Source organism: Passer domesticus, chromosome 13 (genome assembly GCF_036417665.1).
Source record: "Passer domesticus isolate bPasDom1 chromosome 13, bPasDom1.hap1, whole genome shotgun sequence".
In the NCBI taxonomy this organism is placed as follows: domain Eukaryota; kingdom Metazoa; phylum Chordata; class Aves; order Passeriformes; family Passeridae; genus Passer; species Passer domesticus.
In genome coordinates this window covers 7,252,225-7,278,684 of record NC_087486.1, presented here as the reverse complement: position 1 = coordinate 7,278,684, position 26,460 = coordinate 7,252,225, and the positions used below count along the sequence as shown (strand labels likewise).

The window sequence follows — 26,460 nt, the reverse complement described above, 5'->3', positions numbered from 1 at the left end:
TAATGGTCTTGAATGTGAAATATCATTCCTAATGCTTTCTATCAACTAAAACACTTGTTAAATGTAAGAGGAGTTATCTGACCCTCTTCATTCCAATGATTTTAACCCTCTTGAAGTCATACTGGTATTGTATTTTTTTGTCCCCTTAAACACTTTGTTTAAATTTTTGTAATACTGTTTTTTGTCGCTGACTGATTTCAAATAAATAACTGATTTTAAATTTTAGCTGGAAAGCCACATCTTGGGATGGAAAAGCAGCTAGTTCTTGTAGCTAATGCACATATGCATTGGGACCCAGATTATTCTGATGTGAAGCTGGTTCAGACTATGATGTTCCTGTCCGAGGTAAAGAACATTATTGATAAAGCTTCTCGTAGTCTCAAACCTGGTGTTTCGGGAGAGCTTGGAACCATTCCACTTGTACTGTGTGCAGATCTCAATTCTCTACCAGACTCTGGTAAGAGTTCCATTTCCTATTCTTTAGACTATTTCAAGTGTGTAACAATTGTAAGTTTTTCTGTTTGGAGAATGCATTGTTTGATAATAGAAGCTCTATAGGTGCTGAGGAGAGAGAAGGTAGGAGTGAAGGAGGAGAGAGAACTGTTTCATTTGTGAGTGACCTTATTGCTTGTTCTGTACTGGAGCTGTGTCTGGGCTTTCTGAAGCATTTCCACTGTGATTTTGTTCCCTGTTTGTTCCTGTATTTTAAAATATCTTCCAAAAATAACTGGAAACATAAGTGTGTTGCTGTTAATTTGGTTTTCCTAATTTTAGTGTGAAAAGATATTTCACCTTTAAATTTGCTACCATACAATCATTTTCTGTCATGTTTTAGCACTTCTAAAATTCAATACATCCCCTTCAGAAGGGGACTTTCCAGAGCTCTTTATTAGCATGGGACTTTGTTTCATGACTTGGTGGCAGCTTTATAAAGTGCAAGGAAAGAACACATTCAGTGACTGCCACCTTGCTCGCTCAGGTACCCAGCTGAAGTGCTGTACTCAAGAGCCATCCTTCATCTCCATTCCTGGTCCCCTTCCTTCTGGCTTCATCTTGGCAACTCTTAACATCTCTTAGGGTTTTAAGGAGCTCAGCAGTAATGGAAATGGGATTCTTTTTGATCCAAGGAAGGCCAGTATCACTAGTGCTCATTGCAATGACCAGTTCACGTGTCTCATTGTGTCTTCAGAGCAACTTAACTGCTTCTTTTACCTTCCAGAACTTTAACACAGCTATTCTGAAAGTGAGGCACAACCATCTTTTTATGTGACACAAATCTAATCAGTTTGGCTTTGCAGCCTCTTTAAAGTTACCTTCTTTTGAAGTAGTGTTTCAGAAGTTGGTTTTTTTGCAACACTTTAGCTGAAGAACATTAAACAGCAGGACCTGAGCATAAAAGCAAGAAGAGGCAGCCAATAACTAGCATTGATAGAATTTTACTTCTGATTTTTTTGCATCTTCCCCTTCCCTATCTTATTAATCTTCTCTTTTTTTTCTAATCAGAGTGGGTCTCTTTGTTCTAGGTGACATTTGCTCTTGATACAGGTTGCCCTGCAGTATTTTAAAAGAACTACTGTTGATTGTACTGTGTATTGTTAAGGTTTTGATTACATAAAGCCTAAAGTTGCATGTCTGACTTTGAGTACCTACATACATTTATGTGCTGAATGTTTGTTAATACCTTCTTGTTTGTAATGTGTCTCCTCACAGGTGTTGTTGAGTACTTGAGCACTGGTGGAGTGGAAACAAACCACAAAGATTTTAAAGAACTGAGATACAACGAAAGTCTTACTAACTTCAGCTGTAATGGAAAAAATGGGACAACAAATGGAAGAATTACACATGGTTTCAAGTTGAAGAGTGCCTATGAGAATGGTCTAATGCCTTACACAAATTACACATTTGACTTCAAGGTAAGGGCTTGCTTATATTTTGGAAAGGTTTTCCATTTTCAAGTGTGACTAATGTGATTTGCTCTGTGAAGTTGTTATATAAGTTAAGCTGTGTAGCTAAGTTCACCAAGTTTACACTTAAAACATAGTAAACTAAAATGCCCAACACTTCAGTCTCCTAGAAACCATTCTATTCTTTTTAATAACTTGCAACAGCTTTGCAAGAGTTGGGGTGCTCTTAATCCTCCCTGTAAACAGTAGGAGTTTGTGTTTTGATACTCCAAGCTAAATGACAGGGGCACTTAAGCTGTCAAGTGCAAGGAAATAATCCATGTTGCTTCTGGAAAAGTCTTAAGTTCTCCGTTGGGAAAACAGAGATTGTTTTGTTTTTTTTCCTCTTAAAAATCAGTGAAATGTGATTTGAAGCTCTCTAGGAGGTTGGAAATTGAAACCCACAAAAGCATAGCAGAAGTGATAAAGGGTGGCTTTTTCTTTTGTTTTCCTAATCTATATTGAGCATCCCACTGCATATGGGAGGAAGAAATCTCCTAAATTGTGATGTGCTATAGAGAAGGAATGGGATATTTCATTACTTGTAACACTGAGGTCACCTCTTGTTTAGAATAATAACTTGAGACAAGAATAAATACTAACAAAAATCCTTTTTTTTTTTCCCCTCTTGTTTTAGGGTATTATTGATTACATCTTCTACTCTAAACCTCAGCTAAACATACTTGGCATTCTTGGACCTTTGGATCATCATTGGTTAATAGAGAACAATATAAGTGGTTGTCCACATCCACTCATCCCTTCTGACCACTTCTCACTTTTTGCACAACTGGAGCTTTTGCTGCCTTTCCTGCCTCCTGTAAATGGAATCCATCTCCCTGGCAGGAGGTAGTCAAATACATTTTAGAGGGCAACCTCAATCTAACTTGTACAATTGTAAAATCTGAATATAGAGGAGTGAGGTATGGCCAACAGGGATTTTTTTTCTTAATAATCTTAATCTTAAATCTAATTATTTGCTAAAGACATAGTAAAAGCCAGGTGCTATCAACAGACACAATTCTGAGCCCAATATACTTTGTATACTGTTCCACAGCGATTGGTGCATTTGCACCTTTCTTTAATACATTGCAATTAACCTTCCTGTTTCTTTTCTCCAACGTGACATTTTCATGCCTTGAAATAGGGAATTGTTATACAGTGTATTCTCTTTGCACAGTTATCTGTAGCACTACTTTTTTGAGGCCAGTAGGAACATCCACAGAACATTCTCCGTACTTCACTCCCTCCTTTTTCAGACTTGTTTGTAAAATATAGAATTTGAATTTAGCCTTTATTGATTGTATATGAACAACAGAAAACCTGATTTATGAGATTTTGTACTTTAAAAAAAAAAAAGAAAAATCAGATTTGGAAAATGATTGTATTGTAAACTAAGGCTAAATTTTTATCTGTTTTCATGTGTTATAAAGGCCAGCGTGTAAAAGAGGTTGTCACAGGTTTTCTCTGCTAATGATTTGCACTGTTAGGGTTTCGTTAGCCCTTTTATACTACTTTTTATGTTCAATTGAGAACGTTGCTTTCAAAATCCAAACCTATAAAATATTAATAACTTACAGAGATAATGAAATACATTCTATTTCTGATTAAAAAAAAAAAAAGAAAGAGGCATAGAGTTCTCACAGAACAGATAAGCTGAGCAGTGAATATAAGTAGACCTGTATGGATTGGAAGTTATTGCTGATGTGTACACAGTCAGACATTTTTTTCATCTCTAACTTTGAAGTAAAATCTAGGATACTTGTGTACAGCTTCTTCATTTCTGTTTTAAATATTTGTCCTATCTCCACTGTGCCTGCTTAAATTTGTTCTCAACTAGCACTGCCTGTGCATGCAGAGAGATCCTGTGCATCCTCTTTTATTTTTTTAAATAATGTTAACACTTGTGAAAATTTTATGAAGATACTTTTGTATAAGCTGTGGCATCTTTTTTCCTTTGTGAAGCATTGAATATCACACTTTGGAACATGTTCAGGTTATGGGTACACAGTTTCTAGCTTCTGACGCCCATGCACTGCTTCCTTCAGTGTCATTGCACAGTGCCGTTTTTCCCACTAAGAGTTACTATCATGTGGATTCTCTTTCGTTTGTGTGTTCCTCAGTTTCTGAAAGTATAATTCCTTGAAGATAAAAACCTAGCCCTACATTTTCTATTAATGAAGCAGTGTAAAATAAATGCATTTTCAATACAGGTCCCAAAGACAATTCTTCAGATCATATTTTAAAGTGACCAAGTCTTATTTTAAAGTGTCAAGCAAGACCGAAGTTATAGTGTACCCTCAGTGCCATTTGTGTCATGAAGCCAAGTATATAACAGCTTACAAATTTAACTTGTTTATTTGTATCCTAAAAGGGAGAATTCATCATCTCCTTAGAGTAATACAACTTCAATAATAAATGTAAAAAAAAAAAAATTAATAATGGATATAGAGCTTGGTCTTAAACAGCTTTTGTTTCAGCTGCGGGCAGGGAAGCAAAAGGACACTGAGCATAAAGAGAAAACTTTCTAAATATTGTGAATTTTTTTTATATATAAGAGAATTGATTGGTAATAATGATTCAAAATTTTATTGAGAAGTAGTTGGCACACAAGTGTGCTCAAACTGTTCTGTTTTAAGCTCAAAGTAAAAATTGCAAACAGTTTGGATGTGTAAAATGTACATTTTAAAATTTCAATACAAGAAATTTTGATCTTGAATCCTTGTCTGGGACCTGATCTCTTGGGGTTATCTTGTTTTGGTTTTAGTTGTAAAAACACCAAACATGTCCAGTTTATAATCAGTACATTGAAATGCTGGTAGTATTGCTGTAGTAGATTTAATGCGTAGTGTTATTTTTTTTCTGTTTGTTTTTTGGGGTTTTTTTGTAAAGTGTGAATAAAAGGTGTTTTACTCATGTTTCCTTAATGATGTCTTGGTAATGTACATCATGACAATTTCCAGTAATGATGAGCCAATTTAGCTTGTCAGACTAAGCAAACTATTTTTCTTTTCTGATATCTGGATTGTGTAAGGAGTCCAGAAAGCTTTACAGAAGGGGAAGGGAAGCACTTACTCATTTTGTATTTTTTTAGAGGGGGATAATTTACTTTAATAGATGCTGGAGCTTGAGTGCACTTGTTAGATTCTAAAGGTTTGAGCTTTATCCAGTATGTGTTCTCCTCTATTGCTTAGTCTTAAAAAAATATTTGAATTTATGACAGCATGTGAAAATATGGCCCCTTGTGCTTTTGGAGACACAACTGTTCCTGCTTAGTCACCTTATGGTCTAAGGGTCCATTTGAATAACCATTTCCTCCAGCTTTTATAGTAGTCCATCAGGTCCTGATTGAAAACCCTCTGAATCCATTGAAGACACTCCTTTGACTTCACTGGGTTTTAACTGGACAGCAGCTGTGACTCGGGGGCTAAAGGAAGGAAGGAGAAATGTTTTGAAAATAGGGAAAGACCAGATGGCACCAAAACAGAGCTGAGATAAACTTTGTCAAACAATCTCTCAAAGAAAATACATTCTTGTGTCAAACAAATCTAACTCAAAAGTCTCAATTTCCAGCTATAACATAGAATAAGGCAATAAACCGTGTCTTCACAAAATCAAGATGTTTGCTTCATAGTTTTTAACATGAAATGGTTATTTGCAATATTTTTATTCAAGGTAGTTTTGGGTGTTGCCATAATGTACCTTCAGTGTTCTTGTTGTAAAAGCACATACAGCAAAAGTCACAGAACATCCTTGGGGTTGAAAGAATTTATTTAGGTAAGACCAGGCTTTTTTCCACTTAAAATACACTCTGCCATATCTTGTCTAGTTTTATTTACATTTACCAAGAGTTCTGGGTGTCAAAGTGTAAATTGAACTACACCCTTAAATAAAACAATTGTTTAGAGTACAAGACTAATACCACAAGTTACTGCTTTAACATAACACAAGTAGGGGGGGAAAGAGCATATAAATTGCTGTGTGTTGTAATTATTTTGTCCTTTTAGCAGCTTTAAATTAAGGGTAAATTTGGCTAGCATTGGACTGAACTGATTTTAGGAACATTGTATGCATCTCTGATGTAACTTCAGCAAATCTCTCAAGGGTGTTTTTTTTTTTTTATGGCAGGCTTAGAAAATAGCTTATGCTTTGCTTTTTCAACCATGCAAAACCTGTATGAAAGACAAAATAATTGCAACGCCATTGTGGGGGAGGGGGAAAAAGAAAACTAATTACACTGTAAAACTTTGAAAAGTTCAGTTAACCGCTTCAGTAGCAAAGCCTTTCTCATCCAGCCGGACACAGTATTTTTTAGTATGTTAACTGCTATTCTTTTCTTTTGGTTGCATAAATTTGTAACACTTAAGTGTCTTGGTATGTTTAAGTAGTGTCTAAAATAGAATATCTTAGTCTTTATTCACAGTACTTCTGTATAATGTGTAATGCACTGGACTAACTCTTGTTTACCATTCATGTAACAAAAACCAGCACATTATCTGCACTAAGCTCAAAGAATGTTGCATTTGTCTATAGGCAGCTCTTCAATAAGATAAATGGGAAACTGAATATGGTCTGATGGTAAACAAGGGCTTTTACTGTTCTCTTCAGTGGAACTTTCTTCTTGGTCAAATTTTAACTAGTTAGTATTATATTTATATACAGGGTCTTCTTTTTCTTTACCAATGTATTTTCCTACTCATAGCTGACCAATAAATCCAGTATCTGTTTCAAACCTTCTTGAAGTCTAATTCATATTTTAACCTGATTCATAAAGGTTTTCCTCAGGAGTTCCAGCCAAAGTGAGTGAAGTGTGTGAAGGGTATAATGGAAGCATAAGGAACCGGTTAATCCCAGAAGGACCTTGCTGTGCTTCCTGCTGCTTTTGAGATCTGCACACCAGAAATCTGCTCTGGTCACTTGGGTTTGGATTGCAAAGTGAAGGCCTGATCAGAAGTGCCTCCAGAGCCTGTGGAGAACCCTGTCCAAACCTACTCAGAGCTCAACTCCTTGTCTTCATAGCTGGCATCCTCTGACCTTCCAGGTCAATGTGTAAGGTCAGCTGTGCAGTGCAGGTTTTGTCTCGCTCCTGTAGACCCTGCTCCTTCCTTCCTCTTACTGCTCCAGAAGCACAAAGTAGACTTGGGGTCTGACAGTAGGAAGGGATTCAAATACTCAATTTACTATGGGAGGGAAACAAAGTGAAGACTTTTTCAACTTCTTTTTCAGCAATGAGATTCAGCAAACTCTTGTCCCTGGTGTATTTTCATACCCTCTTCTTTCTCTGTGGGTGACATTGTCTCAGTGTCTGTAACAGTGCAGCCTCACCACATTTCACCAAATGTTCCCATCACTGGCAGCAGGAAACATCAGACACCTGAGCACACTTGTGTGTGCAGAGCACTGCAGCACCCAGTACCTCTCCTGGCACCCCTGCCCTCCTCAGAGCCCATGTTCTGTGAGTTGCTGCTGCTTTGCCATGAAATAAATGATCTAGTTCTGGGTTCCAACACACACCACAGGCCCCACGATGTTCAGCTTGTTTGTAGGTTTAAAATGTGCTCTCTTGAAGCAGCTGTAAGTCCCCAGCAGTGTGATGGGTCCCTTGCAGGCCTAGCTATGGTTTCTGTTTGGTTTTGTGTCTTGGGTGAGATGTTAATTCCCAACACGTTTGCAGGATTGCCACTAGATGGTGCGGGAAACACAGACTTGAGCTGCACAGCCTGAACCTACTTCAGTGCATGCACAAAGTGTGGCTTGTAGAATTATTCTGAAGAATATTTCTGGGAATTCAGGCCCAGGGATGAACCTTTTCTAGTGGTAGCAGCTGGTTTGGTAACATTCATGCCAATTAATACTGGTTTATAAATCCAGCTGTCATGATGGGAATGAAAGGGACCCACTTGGTCCTCAGTGACAAAATTATTCAGTAGGGCCTTCCCTTGTTGCATTAATCTGCTTAAGGTTAAATTTTCAGATTAGTGCAGTGGTTACGTGGTTCCAGACTGGAGTTTACAAGCTCCTAAATAGTTTCTGTAAACCTGACATGTAAGTATGGGGAGAGCTGTTTGTAGGGAAACTGCCAAAACTAAGGGAGAGGCCAGTGTCCTTGTCAGAGAATGTGGGGAGAAAACAGCACCTCTCCCTCAAAGGCAAAGGGCTGAGCTGAGCCTGTGTCCTGTCATCCTCAGCCAGGTCAAAGAAATCATGTCCTTGCTTAACTTGAAGGAAAATAACTGGAGCTATTTTAATATCATTGAATACACAACCTCTCTGGTCAGACTCTGGTTGTTGGTCCTTGATACCCCATTATCCACTGGCTGTTCAGTGATAGAAAAAAAGTTGGATTTGGGCCTTCTAGGGTGAGACTCTCCCATATCAAAGCAGTTGACAGTATGGCTTGTCTTTTCTATTGGCACTGGCGAAGCAGAGGAACCTTAAAACCTGTGGAGCTAAGCCCAAAGAGAAAAAGGTAAGTGGAAAGGACAAGACTCAGCCAGGTACATAAGTGACCTCTTGGGAGAAGCCATACTTCCCTAAAGGTGAGTGTTCTGGTTCTTTTCTTGCTTTTCATCCTCCTTTCCTAACCCAAAGGCAGTAATGGTTTAGTCTCTAAATGTTCCCTTACTCTGTATGGAAAGCAGTAAATCTAATTAAGCTATTTATAGAAATCTTTGGTACACTTGGATATTTTTTAATTCCAAAATAAGCCTACTGTTCTCACAGTTTATGCGTTTTCAAAATATAAGAGGGTACATCTTGGTTAAATCTTCCTAGTGTATCAGTGGACAGCACTGATTTATTTAAAAATGCTAGATATTTATTGTAAAAAAGCAGACACTACAGAAAATATTTTAAAATGCTAGATATTTACTGTAAAAAAAGCACACACTACAGAAAATAAAAATATATATACCATCCTTCTGGGTTTTAGTAACCACAGATTTAAGCAACACACAGGTCACTTGATGAGGCTACGCCTTTTTTTTTTTTTTTTAGTATAGTTTAAGTTTTCTCTGCATTTTTCCTGTCTCTGGGAACGTGCCAGGCTCCAGTGGTTTGTGAGAGTGTTTCATGGCCAGCGTGGTGGGGGATGCTGGGGACCAAGTCCTTGCCACGCTTGTGCACTCTCCTGTGTCCTGGGGTGCACGTGCTGCCAGCCATGGAACAGCTGCTGCAGGCTCAGAAAAATTAATTACAGGTTACTGTGCAAAGGAAACCGGTGGAGATAGGGAATATTTGCCTGAAAACTGAGCTTCAGGGGGAACCTCATCCCACTCTGTAGCCCCGTGGGGTTGGTCTCTTCTCCCAGGCAACCAGCAGCAGGACAAGGGGAATGGTCTGTCAGCAAAAGTTGAGATTGGATGTTAGATTTCCCTAGAAAATCTCTTCATGGAAAGGGCTGTTAAGTATTGGAACAGGCTTCCCAGAGAAGTGATGGAGTGGCCATGCCTGGAGGGATTTAAAAGATGTTTAACTGTGGCACCTGGGGACAAGGTGGGCTTGGCAGGGCTGGGTAATGGCTGGCCAGTTTTCCAGTGAATAATAACAGTGAAACTCTACATGCACTGCCCAGGGAGACAAGATCAAATCAAACAGGCTTTTCTTTCAGCTGCTCTTTGATTCTCAGTTTCTGACTCCACGAATTTATGTATTTTCATGTCCTTTGCAGTGTTTTTAGTTGGTGTGTGAGGCAGCTGAAGGTTTTTAGTGCCTTAGCTGTTCTCTGAGAGGCTGTACCCCTGTGTAAGTGGGAGCTATGCTTGCTGATGCTTGTAGGTAGTAAACTAGGAGTATTTCTGGTGTAAATTGAGGTGATAGACCACAGGAAGGATTGGGATTACCCTGTGTAATATTTTCTCCCTCTAGTGGAATCATTTATCCACAGACCAGTGAGGGAGGAGGGAGATGAACATAAGGTAGAAATGTGGGTCTTGGCCCAAACAGCCAACAGGAAATTTTCCATTGACCCATTCACTGGGAAAACACAATCAGGAGCACAGAAAAATGAAATTCCCACGTGTGCATGTGGAACAGCCTGTCTTCCCTGAGACCTGTCCTGACTCCCCAGAGCCCTGCAGGCACCAGGGCAGTGTCTGGCCTGTGGCACCCAACACAGGATTCACATCCCACTGAACTGAGTTTGCATTTTTACTGGGTCTAGTGCCAAGTCTCTAGCATGGCTGTACAATTTAATTAGGCTTTCAATTTGATAGTGTGAAAACTGCAGTTTCACCTTGTTACATCAGACTCAGGAGTCAGCCAGCCTCTCCTTTACATTTGTCCATGTATTACTCATGTCCTGTAGGAACTGGTGGAATGAATAAGGAGAAAGAACCACCTGGCACTGCAACACATGTTCCTCTTTTATTTCTGTGGCTTGCTCTGAAAAATCTATTTCTATATAATTATTTTTTCTTATATGTTTGGGCAATCCCATGAATCTTCTTCCCCTAAGTAGGAATGATTCCCATTCTACAAAAAGCAGCAATAATTCCAAAAGCCAGCAACTAACTGAAGCTCCTGGGTGTCTGGGTGGTGAAGGTCACACCTGCAGTCCCCAGCTTGGACTCTGGGGTTGGTCCTGCTGCCTCTTGTCCTGCAGGTGAGAATCTCATCCCATGAGCTGAGGGACTCCAGCAAGGGTGAAACTGCCCTGCACTGAGGCAGATCAGAGGGTCTGAGGAGGGCACAGAGCCATGGCCTTGTCCTGCTGGAGCTCCTCTCCACAGCAGGATGAGCAGTGTGCCTTCAGCCTGTCAGGTGGGTTGGTTCCCTCCTGTCCCCAGGACAAGGAATGCATGCAGTGCAGTGCTTTGTTTTCACAGTGATTTTAAAAGTACTGCTGGCCTGGAACACTCTGTACGAGGTTCTGAGAGCAAGGACTTCTTAAATACATCTGCAAAGGTTCTGACCCATAAAGATATGTAAGTCTGTCCTGTCTGTTGAAGAACAATGGAGCTGAGAGACCTTGGGAGCTCGTGTGGGTCGGGATGTGCAAAAACACTTCTCTTAAAAAAACCCAAAAACAATTATGTGTGACAAACTACTGTATAAATGTGGTTCTTGATACTGTTGATGAGAAAGGAAAGAATTCTAGTAAAGGCTAATTACAATGTTTGGTTTGATAGCTGGGGCCTCACAGCCCCCACAGTCTGAGAGCCTGACAAAGTGAGACTGGCCATATTAGCCTTTGCTATTTCTGGAAGAACAGGGAAAAGGGAAATATAATAAAAACATCTTGAATTTCCTTTTGAAATTAAATTGCTAGAATTAGAATTAGATACAACAAAATGTGGTGGTGAGGTGGTTTCTTTGTTTGTGGGGAGGGGTTTGTTTTTTAGTCAATTTTGGGCAGCAAATACAAAAATGAGTGGCTTCAAAGTGACAGAGGGCAGGGTTATATTGGGTATTAGGAAGTTCTTCCCTGTGAGGCCCTGGCAAAGATTCCCAGAGAAGCTGTGGCTGCTCCATCTCTGGAAATATTCAAGGTCAGGCTGGATGGGGCTTGGAGAAACCTTCTCTAGTGGAAGATGTCCCTGCCCATGGCAGGGGGCTGGAACAAGATGATCTTTAGGGTCCAAACCATTCTATGATACTATGAAAATTTTGAATACAATGGGCATTACAAATTTTGCCAAGCCTAAGGGGGTGATGTTTAAATGTTTTTTTCTTTCTAGCTTGTATCCCTTGCAATGGACTGCAGGAAGGAAGCTTCATCTTTGGGCACAGAATCCAAAGATTTCCTGCTGCCTGTCTGAGATCACCAGGTAAAGTTTTCTGTTGCCAGCATTAGCCTCAGAGAGACTTTTCTCTCAGAATCCTGTTGTTGAAGACAGTGCAGTTTAATGAAGTGCACTGATGTGCTCAGAGCAGCTGCACTGCCCTTGCTGTCACATGCAGTGCCTTGTGCCTGCTGGCCAGTTGTGCCAGGAGCACTTCTATGTGTCAGAAAAATGTGCAGGGATTATGGATGTTTGTCAGCATCTTTCTACTGAAAAAACAGAGCCTAAGAAAAGGTTATACTGGGCACCCCAGCCTCCACCTTCTACCTCCATGGAAAATCCCACCTTGGAGCACCTGGTGCAGCATCTGCCGACCTGGAGAGTGAACTCCATTCCAAAATCCTGAGGATTTTGCTCCTCTTTTCCTTGTTACAAAACCTAATCTGTTTGGCTCTCTTTGGTGGTGGAAACTATCACTCCCATTATCCCCATGACACTTCCCTATAATACCACTGTTGGCTTCTGGATCCAGCTCTTTACCCCACATGTTTTCCTGGTTAACACTATTGTACAGTTACATAATTAATTTGGTTAATTACGCTTAGAAAAGAGTTTCAGGGTGGAGACACAAGCAGCTCATCTGCAGGCAGTTTATTGTGTGGTTCATTCCCTTTTTGAGAAATTGTTGATCTGAATCTCAGAGGCAGCAGAGAAAGGAAACTTTCATTTTCTGCCTCTAAAATGACAAGGGGAGGGTTTTGCTGAGTGCTGTTGCAAGGATCAGTTGTCACTTTGGTCTCGAGAACTTCCTAGAGCAGGCAGTGCTTTATTATTCCAGGGAAGAGAAGACACTTTGCAATAGATCTTGCTATTTGCTTGTTGCTATAAAAAGACTGGGAAAGGGAGGTGGGGAGGAATCTGTTCTAAACCCAGCTGGTACCAGCTCAGCTCTTCAGGGAAGCACAACACTTAATTTCTCTTCTATTTCTTTGACCCAGTTAGCATTGCACAAATGTTCCTGATCACAGGACTGTCTAATCCTCTCTTGAATCCTGCTGAATTTTATCTTGTTGACAATTAATTCCAGGAGCTGACCCTGCACAGCAAGGAGGGTGGTTTTTTCTGTCTGTGTGCCCTCGTTCCAGCAAACCAGGTTTGAGCAGAGGCAGCATGGGGGGTCAGCACAGAATCTGGCACCTGAGGCAGGGATGTCACCATCCCTCGAGGGCTGGGGATGCCTCACACCCCAGCACACCTGAAGGAAAGCTGAACACTGAGCAGCTCAAATGTCATGACAGCCTGGCTGTGCTTTATGTCACCTTGTAGTGCCTGAAGGAACAGGTGCAGTGACATTTTGGAGAGAGCTGGGGCTGAGCCAGGCTGGGAGCAGCAGCAGAGTCCCAGCTGCAGCTGCTCTGGCACATCCCCATCAGCTCTTCTGAGCACGAGCAGGAGCTCACCTGCAATATTTGTACCACCAAACCCTTCTCACCTGCAGACAGTGTCAGTTGTTAGACACCCATCTGTCCTAAACTGGGGTCTGGAGTAGGACCTGGATGTTTCTGGATTCAAAACCAGGCATGATCAGGCTTGTGCTTGTATTTGCTTCCCCTAAAAAATAGTTTTATTTTGTACTGTTTTCTTGTCTGTGGCTCTGTGAGCAAGGACCATGTGCAGGTTCCTTTGCTCTTTGTGCAAATCAAGCTCAATCTGAACCTCCCAGCTCATCCCAGTAAGGAGGCTGGGATGCCCTGTAGGCTCAGGAGTCAGGGGTGGCCCCTCTGCACTTACACAGCCCCAGCTCAGCAGGGCCTGGTGGGAGGCTGGCACTGCTGAGCAGCCATGAAGGGCATTTGTGAGCCAACATCACAATTTATTCTGTGCAGTTTTTGATGCTTCTCTAGCATGACCTGAGGGGGAATGCGAAGAACATCTGGAGCAAATTTGGTATTTCTTGTGTAATTGCTTTGGAGCCCGGACACTTGAGATGTGGCATCTCCCTGTTCTGAAGCTGAGCTAGTGGAGCTCAGCCAGTGCTCATTGAGTGAGTTGGAACAATATAAAACCATAAAATAATTAAGGTTGGAAAAGCTCTCTAAGATCACTGACTTCAGCACAGCGCTGCTAAGCTATGTTCCTGAGTGCCACACCTACATGTTTTTAACACTTCCAGGGACAGTGATTCCACCATTTCCCTTGGCAGCCTGTTCCAGGGCTTGACAACCCATCCAGAAATTTTCCCAATACCTAATCTAAATCTCTCCTGGCCCAGCTTGAGGCCATTTCCTCTGGTCCTGCCACTTGTTACCTAGGGGGAGAGACCAACACCCACCTGGCTACAGCCTCCTCTCAGAGTTTTGGAGAGCAGCCCAGCACCTCTGGTATAAACCATGTATAAACCACACACTCACCAACCAGGAAAAAATAACAAAGCATTCAGCTAAGCAGAGCTGACTTGCAAATGTCACATTGTGCTGCCAGATGAGATGTGGCAGTGTCCCTGCAGGCTCCTCCTGCTCTCACCGTGCCTGACCACCAGAGCAGGGATCTGCTGATCCTGAGGGACAAAACCCCTGCAGGTGTGTGAGGCACAGGCAGATAAAGCCTTGTGCTTTACACACAGTTTTTGCTAAGCTCACAGCAGGCTGATGGGCTTTCAGCTAGGCTAATTTAAAAGCAAAGACGACAGTTGATACAATGCTAATACACGCAAATAAATAAAGTAATAATTTGATTTTCCTCATCAGCTGCTATTAGAAATCTGTGCTTTGAATGCAGCACCCCATTATCCCCATTACAAGCACTTAAAGGCTCCCTTTGATTTAAATGGCATTTGGTCAAACTTTATGTAGCAACAAGCTGGTATTCTAAAAATGCTCAGTCTTTCTACAGCTCTTTGCAACAGCCCTAGGAAGCATTGCCTCCAGGACCAATAATTCCAGGAAGGCTGCAATTACCAGGAACAATATCTCTCTATTTACACAACATGTATTTTGCATCAGCTCTAGCTCGTGTCAAGCAAATTAGATTGTGCTTGAGAATCCCAGAGCATGGGGAAAGGCCACAAGCCCATGATGTGGCACTTCAGGGGTCATCCCTGCTGTCAACTGTGGCCCATATAAGTGATGCCAGCCACAAAAACACATGTGGGCCCTGGTGAGCAAGGCAGAGCTGTGCCTGAACGTTCTGGCTCCTCAAACACAAGCAGTAAAGCTTTCAGCCATCACTTCCGAGCTCTCTTCTGCCCACATTTACAGTTACAAATGGAAAATACAAACTACTTTGCCATTAATCACAGTGCTGATGGTTCAGGCAAGGTTTCATTCAAAGCTAAGGGATTCCTGCTTAGTCACTAAATGCAGTTTAACTTCATTCTGCACCATGATAAATGAAGTAGTCTCCACTTAGGAAAGCTCAAAGTTAATTAAAATATGCCCTTAATGAGCAATTAGGCCCAAATGCAGGCACTTCAGGGCAGGGGGAATGCCTGAAGCACCACCCACAAAGCGCCTGCTTTCAGCTGAGGCATCCTTGGGTTTTGCCTCGGGCTCAGGTCTGATCTCCTTTAAAGGTGGGAGCTTTAAGTTTTCCTTGGAGCTTTAAGAGCTGGATTTTTTTTTCTGAAATCAAAAATAGCAGCTTTAATCCTAGCTTCAGAGTTAAAGACCTTTTTAGAAACTGATTTTGCTAACCTTGCTCATAGCCCTGCAGCATCTCCCTGTTTGTGTGCAGCTCTTCAATCTCTTGTCTCTCTCATTACAGCCCCTGGCTGAGAGAGCCCCATCCATGGTCTCTCCCTGCTGTAATCACGCTCATATTTTCCTTTGTTTATCGCATCTCTCTTGCTGGCTGTGTGGGCACAGAAAGGCCCCTGCTGGGTGGGAGAGGCTCTCTGTGCTGCAGGAGCTTCTGAGCAGCTCCTGCACTGCACAGCTCTGACCACGGAGCTGTTCCTTCCTGGCCTTTGCTTTCAGCTGATGGGTACCTTTGTCATTTAAAGACAAGAAAGGAAAGAGTGGGACAGTTTTCTTTCTGCCTCGCCAGCTCTGGTTTGTAAATTCTGGTCATGATTTTCTGTGTCCAAATGCATTTACGGTTTGCAGCAGGAGGAGGCTGCATGATCATGCAAGCAAAATTGCCATGAATGCTCACAGTTTGCTTGTGAACTGGATGTGAAGTCTGAGACTGAAAGCTGCTGGTGGGATTTGGATACCAATTCCCCATTCAAATTAATCCAAATCCCCTTGGCAGTTCTAATGATCTCAATAAAAGAGATTTTTCTGCCAGTGCCTTCAAATGCAGAGCCTGCCGTGAGATTGGCCATGGAAGCAGCATGGCTTTTATCTCTCTCTGTGACCTAAATTCCTAGATAAGGTTTTCTTTCTTGTCTGGAAGCACTTCTGAACAGGCAGCAACTTCAGCAGGCTTATCCTGACCAGCGATTCCTCAGGGGCTGTTCTGCAGAGAGGGAGAGAGGGGGAGCATTTTCTGATGGCCCAGGGGTGCATCCATGGGGTGAACAGGGAGAAAAGTGCTGTGTAACTACAGGCCACGTTATCCCACCCAACAACATCCAGTTTTTTTCCTTTGGTAGGACTGCAGTCTCCCTCAGCAGCTGGGGGCAGAGAGGCTGTGACAAGGGAGGGACAAGGCTGCCCCAATCCCCATCCCCTCCCTGAACCAGCCCAAAGTACATTTGCAGCAGGTGGGTGATGTATAGCTGCAGAACTGCCTTATCCAGGGAACTGCTGCATATTTAAGTGTGCAGTGATTTCACAAGGACCAACATGGTCATTTCCAGCACAGCTGATGGTGAAGAAGGTGAGGACTGTGCTTTTCAAAGCAGGATTTAAGTGAACCTGAATAGAGACAGCCCTCCCTATCTGCTGCCTCTGTCCTGTGTTAAACCAGCTTTTCTTCTCTTACCTGCCACAGCTTCTACTGCACAGCTGGAATTCCTCAGCCTGGGGCTCCTGGCCCTGCCACTCCTGCTGGGAGCTGCCCTGCTCCCTCACTGGCACCACCAGCCCCACATTTCTCTCCTCCCTTCCCTGCCTTGCCACTTCTATGACACTAATTTGCCCCTGTCTCTTTGCTGCATCTTAGCACCTTTGGCTCCTCTTGAGAAACCCAGTTGCTTGAGTAGAATCTCAGTTTTCACTCAAGAAAAAGTATTCTCCAGAAAGAGCCAGTTCACTGCAAAGCTTCACTGCTCCAAACCTGCCTGCACCTGGAACTAACACCGTGTTTTTAAATGGCCCCAGCTCTGAGCCCAACCCTGCCATCACCCCACCCCTGCTCCCAGTCCTACATCAGAGAACTGGAGGCTTTTCCCAGCCTCCTGGGCTGCAGCTCTCATCTGCTGCTGTGCCTTTTTGCTCTGGAGAGAAAAAGTGATGGGTTTCAGGGTGTAGAGACTTGCAGGATTGTGGCAGCTGAGAAGGAGTCCCAGCCCTGGGCAGCAGCTGCTGCAGGGGTGAGCTGTGAAGGCCTTTGGTGGCCTGGTGGAGTGAGAAGGTGCTTGCATGGCAAGTCACAGCCCATGTGCTGTGGATCAGCCCAGCACTAAAAATAATGCCCTGTGGAATGCAGAATGGAAACAACAACTGGATGGAAGGATTTTATTTGTTTCCTCTGTCAAAAGCAGTGACACATGCAGTTGGCACAAGACTTGTTAGGCATTAGAGTCATCATAAATATTCACATGGAGAGAAATTTAAATGACAGCAGAGCAGTGAGGACAAGCATTGCTTAAACCCCAGCATTTACCTGAGAAGGGAGGGGCAGGTGTGGAGGAGGCAGAGCAGGCTGGGACCTCCTGGGTTCAACTTTCTCCATCAGCTTTAATGAATCCTGGAACCACCTTCACTTCCGTTCTTGCTGTGTGGTTAGTTCAAAAACAGAGCTGAGAAGCAGCTCAGCTCCATAGCACTAATGAGTTTCAACAGGAGAAAAAAATATTTGAGGTAAGAGATGTAAGGCTGAGAAGCTCAAACACTCTCACCTTTTGATCCTTGAGCATATTTACACTCATGTTGGTGCTGAGTAGAAATTGCTTTTTCATTTAATCTGCTTGAGGGTGGTTTGGAAATCACTTGTGAGCATTTTTATAATTGCAGCTTTCCAATGCTGTTTTTCGTCTTAGCTGCTGTTGAGCAAACAGCCTGGTCCCTCTGCTCTCTGCTGTGCCAAAACATTTATTCCTAGTAGTAGCAATAATTAGACTGGTATTGCTTTGCAGTTTTCTCAGCTACATCTCCTGACTGGCTGTGGAGAGTGTGGCACCAGACACAGGTGGGTGAGGTTGCTCTGACTGCAGGACAAAGTGCCAATGGCAGCTCCTCTGATGGAGAAGTCCCTGTGTGGCAGTGAGGGATGGCCTGGGCATGTGCCCACTACCCCATGCCAGGACTCCCCATCCTTGTGGGAATGCTTCTTGTCCTACAGACATCCCATGTAGCAATACCAACAGCATGAATTGTTTGTGTGTGCTGGGTGCTTGGGACATGCACATTTGTTTTTTCCATGTTTCAGTCTCGCAGCACGAAGCAAAGCTCAGTCAACGTCATCAGCACAGTCAGCTAGGCGAGAACACAGAAGCACAGGTACGAAGGGAAACACAGGTTACTATTTTACATTCAGGTTCTATCAGCACCAGCCCAGCATCCCTAGGCTGCCCCTCAGCCAAGGCTGCTCTTCTGAGCCTGCAGAGCTCTGTGTGGGCTCAGGGCCCCCACACCTGAGCAGCAAATCCCGTGGTGTGCAGCCTGGCTGTGCCAGTGCAGAGTCCAACACGATGCCTGTTTTCAGCTGGCTCCACAACAGCCACAGCCCCAGCACAGCAATGCCCACCAGGGCTCCCAGCTCTCCTCCTGTCAGGGCTAAGTCCAGGAGAAAAGGGAACAGAGTTGTGACAGGGTAAGCACCAGGAAAATCCCCACCCAAGGAGCTGTAATATTCTCCACCTTGCCCTCCAGCAAATCCTCATAAAAGACTTGTTATGATTTTTAAGAAGTAATTCTTTATGCTACTGCTCTAAGGGTGACCTCTCCAGTGGGATCCTGGTGCTGAGGCAGGGCTCTGTGATGGTCTCCCAGTAAATGTGTGTGTGTGTGTCAGAGAGAGTGCATTTCCTACTGTCCGAGCCTTGGGCAAAGGGTTCCTTTGTGAATATCTGAACTCAAGTACTTGTCAGCAACATCTGCCTGCTTGGCACTGGCTGGGAAGCACTGGTATTTCAATGTTCCCACTTCTTCTCCAGCACAGATGGGATTTGTGTTCTCTCCAGCTCTCTCCAGCTTTTCTTCATGCTCAGGGCAGTTCTAGGCAGTAGGTGGGAGGAGATGCTTTATGAACTGTTGCCTTTCCAAAATGAAAACTGATTGCTGTTTCCTTAGCAGATGAGACTCTGAATTGTCCCTTTGCCCACGGATGAGGGATATGATGGATCACAAGAGTCTGCCTGACTCGCATGCATGTTCAAGCCATGTTTTCTGTGTGAGGACTCCAGGAGAGCTGCTAGAGCACAGGGTGGTTATATCTTGTGAATAAAATTATTCTAAGCAGCTACTTCTTCACACTTCAGCAATGGCTGGGAGCAAACAAGCTTTTATCTTTGCTTCTTTCCAGATGCATCTGTGCTCTGAAATCCAGTTATGGATGGTGGCTTTTTTAGGTACCTGGAAAGACTCGAAGTATCTCTGCTTAGTGGGAACATCACCCATGACATTTTTGTCACAGTGAGAAGTTTTTCTTCCTTCTTTTTCATCTATGCCTGCAGTATTGAACAAATTCTGCCTTCCTACAGAGCAGGGCAGGGCTGGGTTTCCTGCCACCTTCCCTCTGGCTGAGGGTGCCAATTGCTCTTCAGTGTTAATGAACATGGGGCCATTTTCTTTCTGACTGTGGTTATTCCCTAAAACTGTTCCCTCATCCCTTCTGAGATACCTCATCTCTGAGCATACTGCTTCTTTCTGAACTGGTCTTGGGGAGGGAAGCCTTGGAAAACTGAACACTCGTGGAAAACTGGTTTTCCCTGTGTTTTTTTCTTCCAGGTTTGTGGGATGAAGGTCACCATTTGGGACAAAAGAGTTGCATTGTGAGTAACCAGTGCTGGCACTTTCACCAGAGGAAGAAGCCTTGGAGGAGCAAAGATTTCCTGTATTGGTGTAAATTTGTTCCAGGGGGTCCTCTCTGGACCAAAAGTCGGTTTCTGCAGGTGGGACTTTTCCCAGTGGCACCACACTGGAGATGAAATTGGTCAATTTACATTTTGACCTTTCCTGCTGTGTCCCCACAGGTGGTGGAGAGCCTGACACATCCTCAAGGGTCTTCAGGGTCTTTCTGTCCTTACCCTTACGTCTGCTTTCCAGAAGGGCTGGGAAGGTGGGTCTGGCGAGGTGGCAAATGGATTGGATGTAGTCATCACTGGAGTACGAGTCTGGGCTGGCTGCAGCACTTCCAGCACACTTGGGGTTGCTGCTGGGATCCTCCATCGCTTCCTCGTGGGTTTCCCGTATGGTTGGGAGAGGCTTTGAAAGGCTCAGTCTGATCCGGGGTGCCATGGCTGCAAAGAGCAGAGCAGACCTGATCAGCATGTGAGAACCTGCCCTGGTAAAGAAATCCTGGGCTTGTTTCTACCTGAGCCACCTGATGTCTTCTTGAGGTAAACATGGCTGTTAACAAAAACCACATTTGAAAAGTTTGCTGGCAGTACTTTTATACCCTTGGCTTCATAAACAGCTTCATAAATGTGCCAAAGAAGCCAAATCATTAAATGTGGCAGTAAATAGAAATTTCATTAAGGAGATCAGCAATGGTGCTCCCTCCCTCCTTAAGCAATGCAAGGGAGCACAGCTGGAGAGGTGTGGGACAGGGACATGAGCTTGTCTCACTGCCTTTGGCGGAGCAGCAGGGCACAAACTATTGTCCTTATTTAATGCTCCAGGTCTGGTCACTGTGACAGGTCTCTGACCTCACCCTTAGTCCCAGCAGGAGCTGAACCCAGCAGGAAAGGATCTGCCCTGCTCCTGCACCACCTACATAAAGCAACATTACAGTTGCTTCTAGAAGCTGAAGGTGAGAATCTACAGGGTCACTTTTATCCACAGTTTATAAATGTAGTTATGGAGAGGTAGGTCCTCCACTGAGTGCTTGCATAGTCAAAGGGATTTAATTCATGTCCTTTATAATCAAATAGTCATCCTCAACTCATTTTAGGATGGATTTCCTAAAAATGCTCCTGCTACTCAGTTAAATATATTGAATTACAAAATTTTCAGTAGATTTTGTGCTGCAGTGTTTTCTAACTTACTGATTTTTTTTTTCCTCCAAACACTCCCCCTGTGCTTTGCTTATCTCCCCTTCTGGCAGAAATGACCATATAGCCTGGATTTTTTTTTTTTTTTTTTTTACTGTTTCCCCCAATGAAATTTGTATGTGACTAATCTGCAGACACAATATAGCTTTGTTGTGTGATTAAACCCAAAAGTGCTTTGCTGGCTATTTTAATGCCTTGCTTGTCATTGCTGGAAATAAATCTGGCTTTGTTGAACCTCCCTGCAAAGCTGCAGATCACACACGGAGCACAGACGAGCAGCTCGTGCCGAGCCAGGGTAGGGCTCGCCGGGTGCCCATCCCTCCCTGCCCATCCCTGGTTTTCCTCATGTGCTGCCGGTAAAGCCAGCCAAGCTGGGATTTGCTGACCTGAGAGCAGGAGATGCTTGTTTAAAATCTTAGGGCCCTTTTATTATCCTTTTTCCTGCCTGCTCCGTTTCTCTCATGTCTTCAAGCCTTGAAGAAAAGGCTTCTTCCTCCCATCCCTCCCAGCCTTGCCTGAGCTGGGCAGGGTCGGAGCCCGGGCCCGCAGCGGGAGCGGAGGATGCTCCTGGCGAGGGGCGCGGGCATGTCGCGTTAAATCCCGACAGCGCTAACCAGCAACTGAGCCCTGCCAACACGCCCTTCCTCCGGAAGGAAATTTAAATTACCTGTTTGCAGGTAAAGCACTCTCCCGATGATGGCATGGATCAGGTCCCGCCCGGGTGCCATCCCCTTCGCCCTGGGCACCGCGCTGGCATGGCCGAGGTCACCTCCCCGCTGCCTGCAGCTTCCCTTCCACCACGCCGTGAGCATCCCTGGCTACCAGCACCCCGGATGCTCCTAGCGACCCCCGGCACACGGCCAGACCCCCTCCCCTTACCTGCGGGCTCGGGCGCTGTCGTCTGCCGCGGCTGCACGGCTCTGCCCCGCTCCCTGCTTCCAGCACGGGAGATGCTGTCTGACACCAGCCCGTGCGCCAGCTCCCTGCCTCAGTCAGCTGATCCCGCTGCCTGTTTTGTTGCTGTTGCTAAATATATCCCGCTGGCTGCCTGCCCTGCCCGAGCCGCAGCCGGCGGGCGCCGAGGCACCGGGGCAGCCGCGGGCACCGGCCGGGACCGGGCATCCCTCATCCCTGCTGCTCCGTGTGGAATGGATCCCCATCCCTCATCCCTACTGCTCCGTGTGGGGGGACCGCCATCCCTCATCCCTGCTGCTCCGTGTGGAATGGATCCCCATCCCTCATCCCTGCTGCTCCGTGTGGAAGGGACTGCCATCCCTCATCCCTGCTGCTCCGTGTGGAATGGATCCCCATCCCTCATCCCTGCTGCTCCGTGTGGAAGGGACTGCCATCCCTCATCCCTGCTGCTCCGTGTGGAATGGATCCCCATCCCTCATCCCTGCTGCTCCGTGTGGAAGGGACCGCCATCCCTCATCCCTGCGGCTCCCTGTCTGGCCACGCTTCCCGTGTGGAAGGGACCGCGGGGCCGTGATGCGGGAGGGGAAGGGCTGCCTGTGCTCCGAGCTGGGCTGGGAAAACAGGAGCCATAGCTCCTTCATGTTTTATTGCTGGAAGGGGAATCCTTGGGGTTTGGGGCTGTTTTTCTTCCTTCTCTGCCTTATTTTGTGATCATATTTGTGCCGGTTTTCCCAAGAGGCAGTGGGGTGTTTGCAGCTTCTCTAGTGCTGCTCTCTGCTCTCTTCTGTCCCTGCTCCCATTCTGCTCTGAGCCGAGCATCCCTAGGCCAAGATGTATAGCCCTGGGCTGAGCCACACATGCCTGGGCTGAGCTGTGCATCCCTGGGCTGAGCTCTATATCTCTGGATTAGGCCTTACATCCTGGACCAAGCTGTACATCCCTGGGCTGGGCTCTACAGCCCTAGGCCAAGCTGTACATCCCTGGGCTGACCCACACATCCCTGGTCTGATCTCTACAGCCCTGGATTAGATTAAAGCCCTACATCCTGGGCCAAGCTGTACATCCCTGGTCTGAGCTGTGCATCCCTGGGCTGAGCTCTACATCTCTGGATTGAGCTGCATATCCGTGTTGCTGTGGAGGCACAGCAGCAGCCAGCCCTGCCACGGCACCTCCCAGGGCTGTGCTCCACCAGCCCCTCTCTCCCCCTGCTCCCAGGATCATCCCCATTTGTGTTTCTCTGAGACCACACAAGTGCATTACAGCAAATTGCTTTGCCAGGAGGACTGGCAGCATCCAACATTTGCCTTTGTTTCCAGGCTTATTAACATGCTGCAAACTGGTTGCAATTCTGGAGTAACCCCGGTGTCCCTCTCATAGCCTCTCTTGCAGCATCACATTGCGTGGGGAGATGAATTGTTATGTTGCAGCTGATTCTTCCTTCTGTATTTATTTCCCAACACCGTCCTCAGAGGCAGCCCCAACAGCTGCTGCTCTTTCCTGGGGGATAGCCATCCCACACAACATCCCTGTGTGCCCAGGCCAGGCAGTGTGACAGCATTTCTGAGCCTTGCTGCTCCCCACAGTGCCTGTCCTGACCTGCTGGAGGGATGAAGAGAAAAGCAGAAATCCTAGATTAAAAATCACTGCTTTAGTTTTAATGCAAATATTCTGGGTTACCAGCATTCAGGCTGGAATTGGCTGTAGCAGCTGATTCAGTCACCCAAGCCCACACTCATCATTTAGGTTTTTTCTTTGTCTCCATTAAAAAGAAATAAGCAGCTCAACAGATTTGTGCATCCCTTTGGGATATGGTTCCAAGCAGATTTTTTTTTTCTGGAAATAGCCATTGCTTATTATTTCAATATAACAGGTATGTAAGCTTAAGCTGTTTGTCTGGACTTTTGGTGCCAAACAGCTGAATTTAGCTGAAATGACCCACAAAGCTTTCATGCATTAAATTCACTTACAGCAATGATCACCAGGGATCATGTTTTAGTAACTCAGAGCTTCAATTTTTCCTTCTTGCTTGTAGGAAACGTGATTACCATCAAAATGGAAAAACCCTCAGACACCAGCTATGCTAAGCAGCTGCAGTATGGAGCTTGGGAAAAACATTTTGTGAGGAACATCACTGTGCTGGAAACAAACTCCACATGTGCAGATGTGCATGGATACATTCTCTTTAAAAACAGTCATCAAGATGGTTCCTCTGCTCTGATAAGCCTCTCCTCCCTGCTGGAGTTGCCTCCTTCTTAAAGGTATGATGGAGTGAATAGAACATGCCAGATGAGAGGGATAAATACCTTTAAGAAGGTTGTGGGTTCCTGGAAATGTTCAAGGCCAGGTTGGATGGGGCTTGGAGCAGCCTGGTTTAGTGGAAGGTGTCCCTGGCCAGGGCAGGGGGATGGAACCAGATGATCTCTAAGGTCCCTTCCATTCCAAACCATTCTGTGATTCTGTGTTTCCATGTTTGTCATAAAAAGTTTAGGAAAGGAAAATGTTTTTACCTGATTTGTGCCAGATTCCAGATGATTTGTGATCTCTGATTACATCCCCCAGCCCATTAACCTCCTATGCATCACATCAAGCAGTCACTATGGTACCAGTAAAGACATTGCCATCAAATATGAACGAGCTGGTTTTGTATTAACTACACAGAGTTGGTTGGAATTGTTGCACCCACAGCTGTTGCCGTGACTGCAGCTCACACAGCAACTGGTGGTGGCTACGTGTGCCAAAGCTGTCACTGATGCACACGGATTTTCTGGGAGGTCCTGGCTAAGTTTTGCCTTTTGCAGGCGAGGAACCAGCTGCTGTGTGAGGGCTGGGTGGCTGCAGCACATCACCAGAGGGAACAAGGCTTGTTTGCAGCACCTGAGCTCTCCATCCAGCTGGGAACAGGGGTGGAGTCCTGTGAGGGGCCTTTGCTCAGGGGGATTTAGGTACTTTGTTTCATTAGAAGTTTAATTAAGCTGGAAAATGACTCCTGGGAGCCTTTGCTGGGCGTTTCCAGGCCACAACATGGTCATGACTTCATTGGCAGTGGTTGCTCATGGCCAGCAGAGAGTTCTGTGCCTGTGCAGGCTTCTCTTAATATGCTTCAAAGTTTCAGAAGTCCAAAGCATGGTGACAACTCGCTGGCAACCTCCCCTGGGAATCCATCCCAGATTATTTATTTAAAATAATATTTTTTTTTTTCTGTTATTACTGATCTGCCTATAATTAAACTATATCTTTGCCTGGATGCATTTTTCATCATCATTTTAGATTATACATGTCCCAAAGTGCCTGAACACTGGTGTGGATTTGTTCTCTTGGATGCACCACACAAAGAGGCTGGAGAGCTGAGCACTGTGAATTGCTGCAGGCCTCAGTGAGGGCAGCACTGCCATCACTTGAAAACCTTCTCCTGCCTGGGGTCACATGAAACCCCCTGTTCTGCCAGCAGCCCAGGTCACCAAAAACAGATTTGTCTTTCCATAGCTGTTGTGTTTCTTTAAAAAAAGATTTTTAAAAATTAAATTGCAATCATCACTGAAACCTCTTGCTATGTTACTGGCTCTAAACTTCCTTCTGGAGGAGCTGGCAAGTGTTTAGACTCCCTAAGAAGTAAACCCAGAAACAACCCCAGAAAACAACTTATTCTTGAGTTATTTTCGGTGTTTTGCGTGGTGGGATTGATCATGGCTCTAATTCTCCACTGCAGGTGCTGTCTGTGTTTCTCTCCTGCAGGATCCCTCCTCCAGCCCCCAGGCACAGACAGCAGAGCAGCAGCACAGCAGAGCAGCAGCACAGCAGAGCAGCAGCACAGAGCACAGCAGCATCTTCGGCTCCATCCACACCGCGATGGGGACCGAGCCGAGGGGGTTTGATTCCATCCGGCCCTTCCTGAGCGCCTCTCCCCAGACCAAGGGATTTTTCCGGCTGGGGTCACAGTCCAGCGGCTGTTTCAGTCCCACTCCTTGTGCCGTGCCACCATCTAGTGGCGGCTGGGCCGAGGGGAAGCGACCCGGCCTGCCGGGAGCCCCGGGGCTGCGCGGTCCAGCTGCATCCCGGGATGCTGCTGGCAGCGCTCTGCTGATGGAGCATTGCACCCAGCAGGTTAACCAGGATAACCCTTCTCCCACTGTGTCATCCTGCTCTGCTCCCTCCTGTAATGAGATTTTCGAAGTGTTTGATGTGGTTCTGTGGCTCTGTCGCTCCGGGCCTTGCTGAGTTTTAGGATGGTGGGAAAGGAGGAGGGACTGGGAAAGGGGGCAGGGGGAGAGCAAAGATGAGCACTGCACACAAACACACACACACACACACACACACACATTCAGATGCACACACACAACCCTAGGGGAATTTCCAGGCATTTATCTCCCAGAAAGGCTCAGGAGCCTTCTTTGCCCACTGTGAGCAAAGCCAAGCGTTGAGCCAGACCACCCTGTGGGAACACCCTGGAAATCATCCTGTGCCCCCCTCGCTGTGGGAAAGGAGAGTTGAATTTTCACAGCACTTTGCTGGAGCTGCCTTCTGCCTGGAGTAATTAGGAATAACCTGAAAACTTCTTTCCTGGCCT

General features: G+C 45.2%; 2 protein-coding genes and 1 long non-coding RNA gene across 6 annotated transcripts in view; 2 read left to right on the top strand and 1 right to left on the bottom strand.

The window, feature by feature from the left end:
* CNOT6 (CCR4-NOT transcription complex subunit 6) overlaps positions 1-6,676 on the top strand; it is a 32,654-nt gene extending 25,978 nt beyond the window's left edge. For all 3 annotated transcript variants that reach the window (XM_064388356.1, XM_064388354.1, XM_064388355.1), the window contains exons 10-12: positions 227-457; positions 1,711-1,913; positions 2,581-6,676. In XM_064388356.1, the coding sequence (XP_064244426.1) occupies positions 227-457; positions 1,711-1,913; positions 2,581-2,793 (647 nt within the window). In that variant the 3' untranslated portion in view covers positions 2,794-6,676. The remainder of the gene's footprint in view (positions 1-226; positions 458-1,710; positions 1,914-2,580) is intronic.
* Positions 6,677-17,269: 10,593 nt separating this feature from the next.
* On the bottom strand, positions 17,270-22,132 carry LOC135279914 (uncharacterized). 2 transcript variants are annotated; one of them, XM_064387484.1, is made up of 2 exons: positions 21,861-22,132; positions 17,270-20,228 (listed from the first exon to the last, which is right to left on the bottom strand). In XM_064387484.1, the coding sequence occupies exon 2, from the start codon at positions 20,224-20,226 to the stop codon at positions 19,237-19,239; it is 990 nt and encodes a 329-aa protein (XP_064243554.1). In that variant the 5' UTR covers positions 20,227-20,228; positions 21,861-22,132; the 3' UTR covers positions 17,270-19,236. The 2 variants fall into 2 exon arrangements, with proteins under 2 accessions (XP_064243554.1, XP_064243553.1); XM_064387483.1 differs by lacking the exon at positions 21,861-22,132 and adding an exon at positions 21,649-21,802.
* Positions 20,226-26,106, top strand: LOC135279915 (uncharacterized). Its single transcript, XR_010347057.1, has 3 exons — positions 20,226-20,740; positions 23,929-24,154; positions 25,629-26,106. It is a non-coding gene; the product is annotated as an uncharacterized LOC135279915 (long non-coding RNA).
* Positions 26,107-26,460: the final 354 nt, after the last annotated feature.

Bases quoted from the DNA above. Each gene is read 5' to 3' on its own strand.
- LOC135279914 (XM_064387483.1), bottom strand. From the start codon at position 21,793: ATGCTCACGGCGTGGTGGAAGGGAAGCTGCAGGCAGCGGGGAGGTGAC. The intron at 20,229-21,648 runs GTAATTTAAATT...TGCTCTTTGCAG, and splicing joins AGTGCTTTACCTGCAAACAG to CCATGGCACCCCGGATCAGA.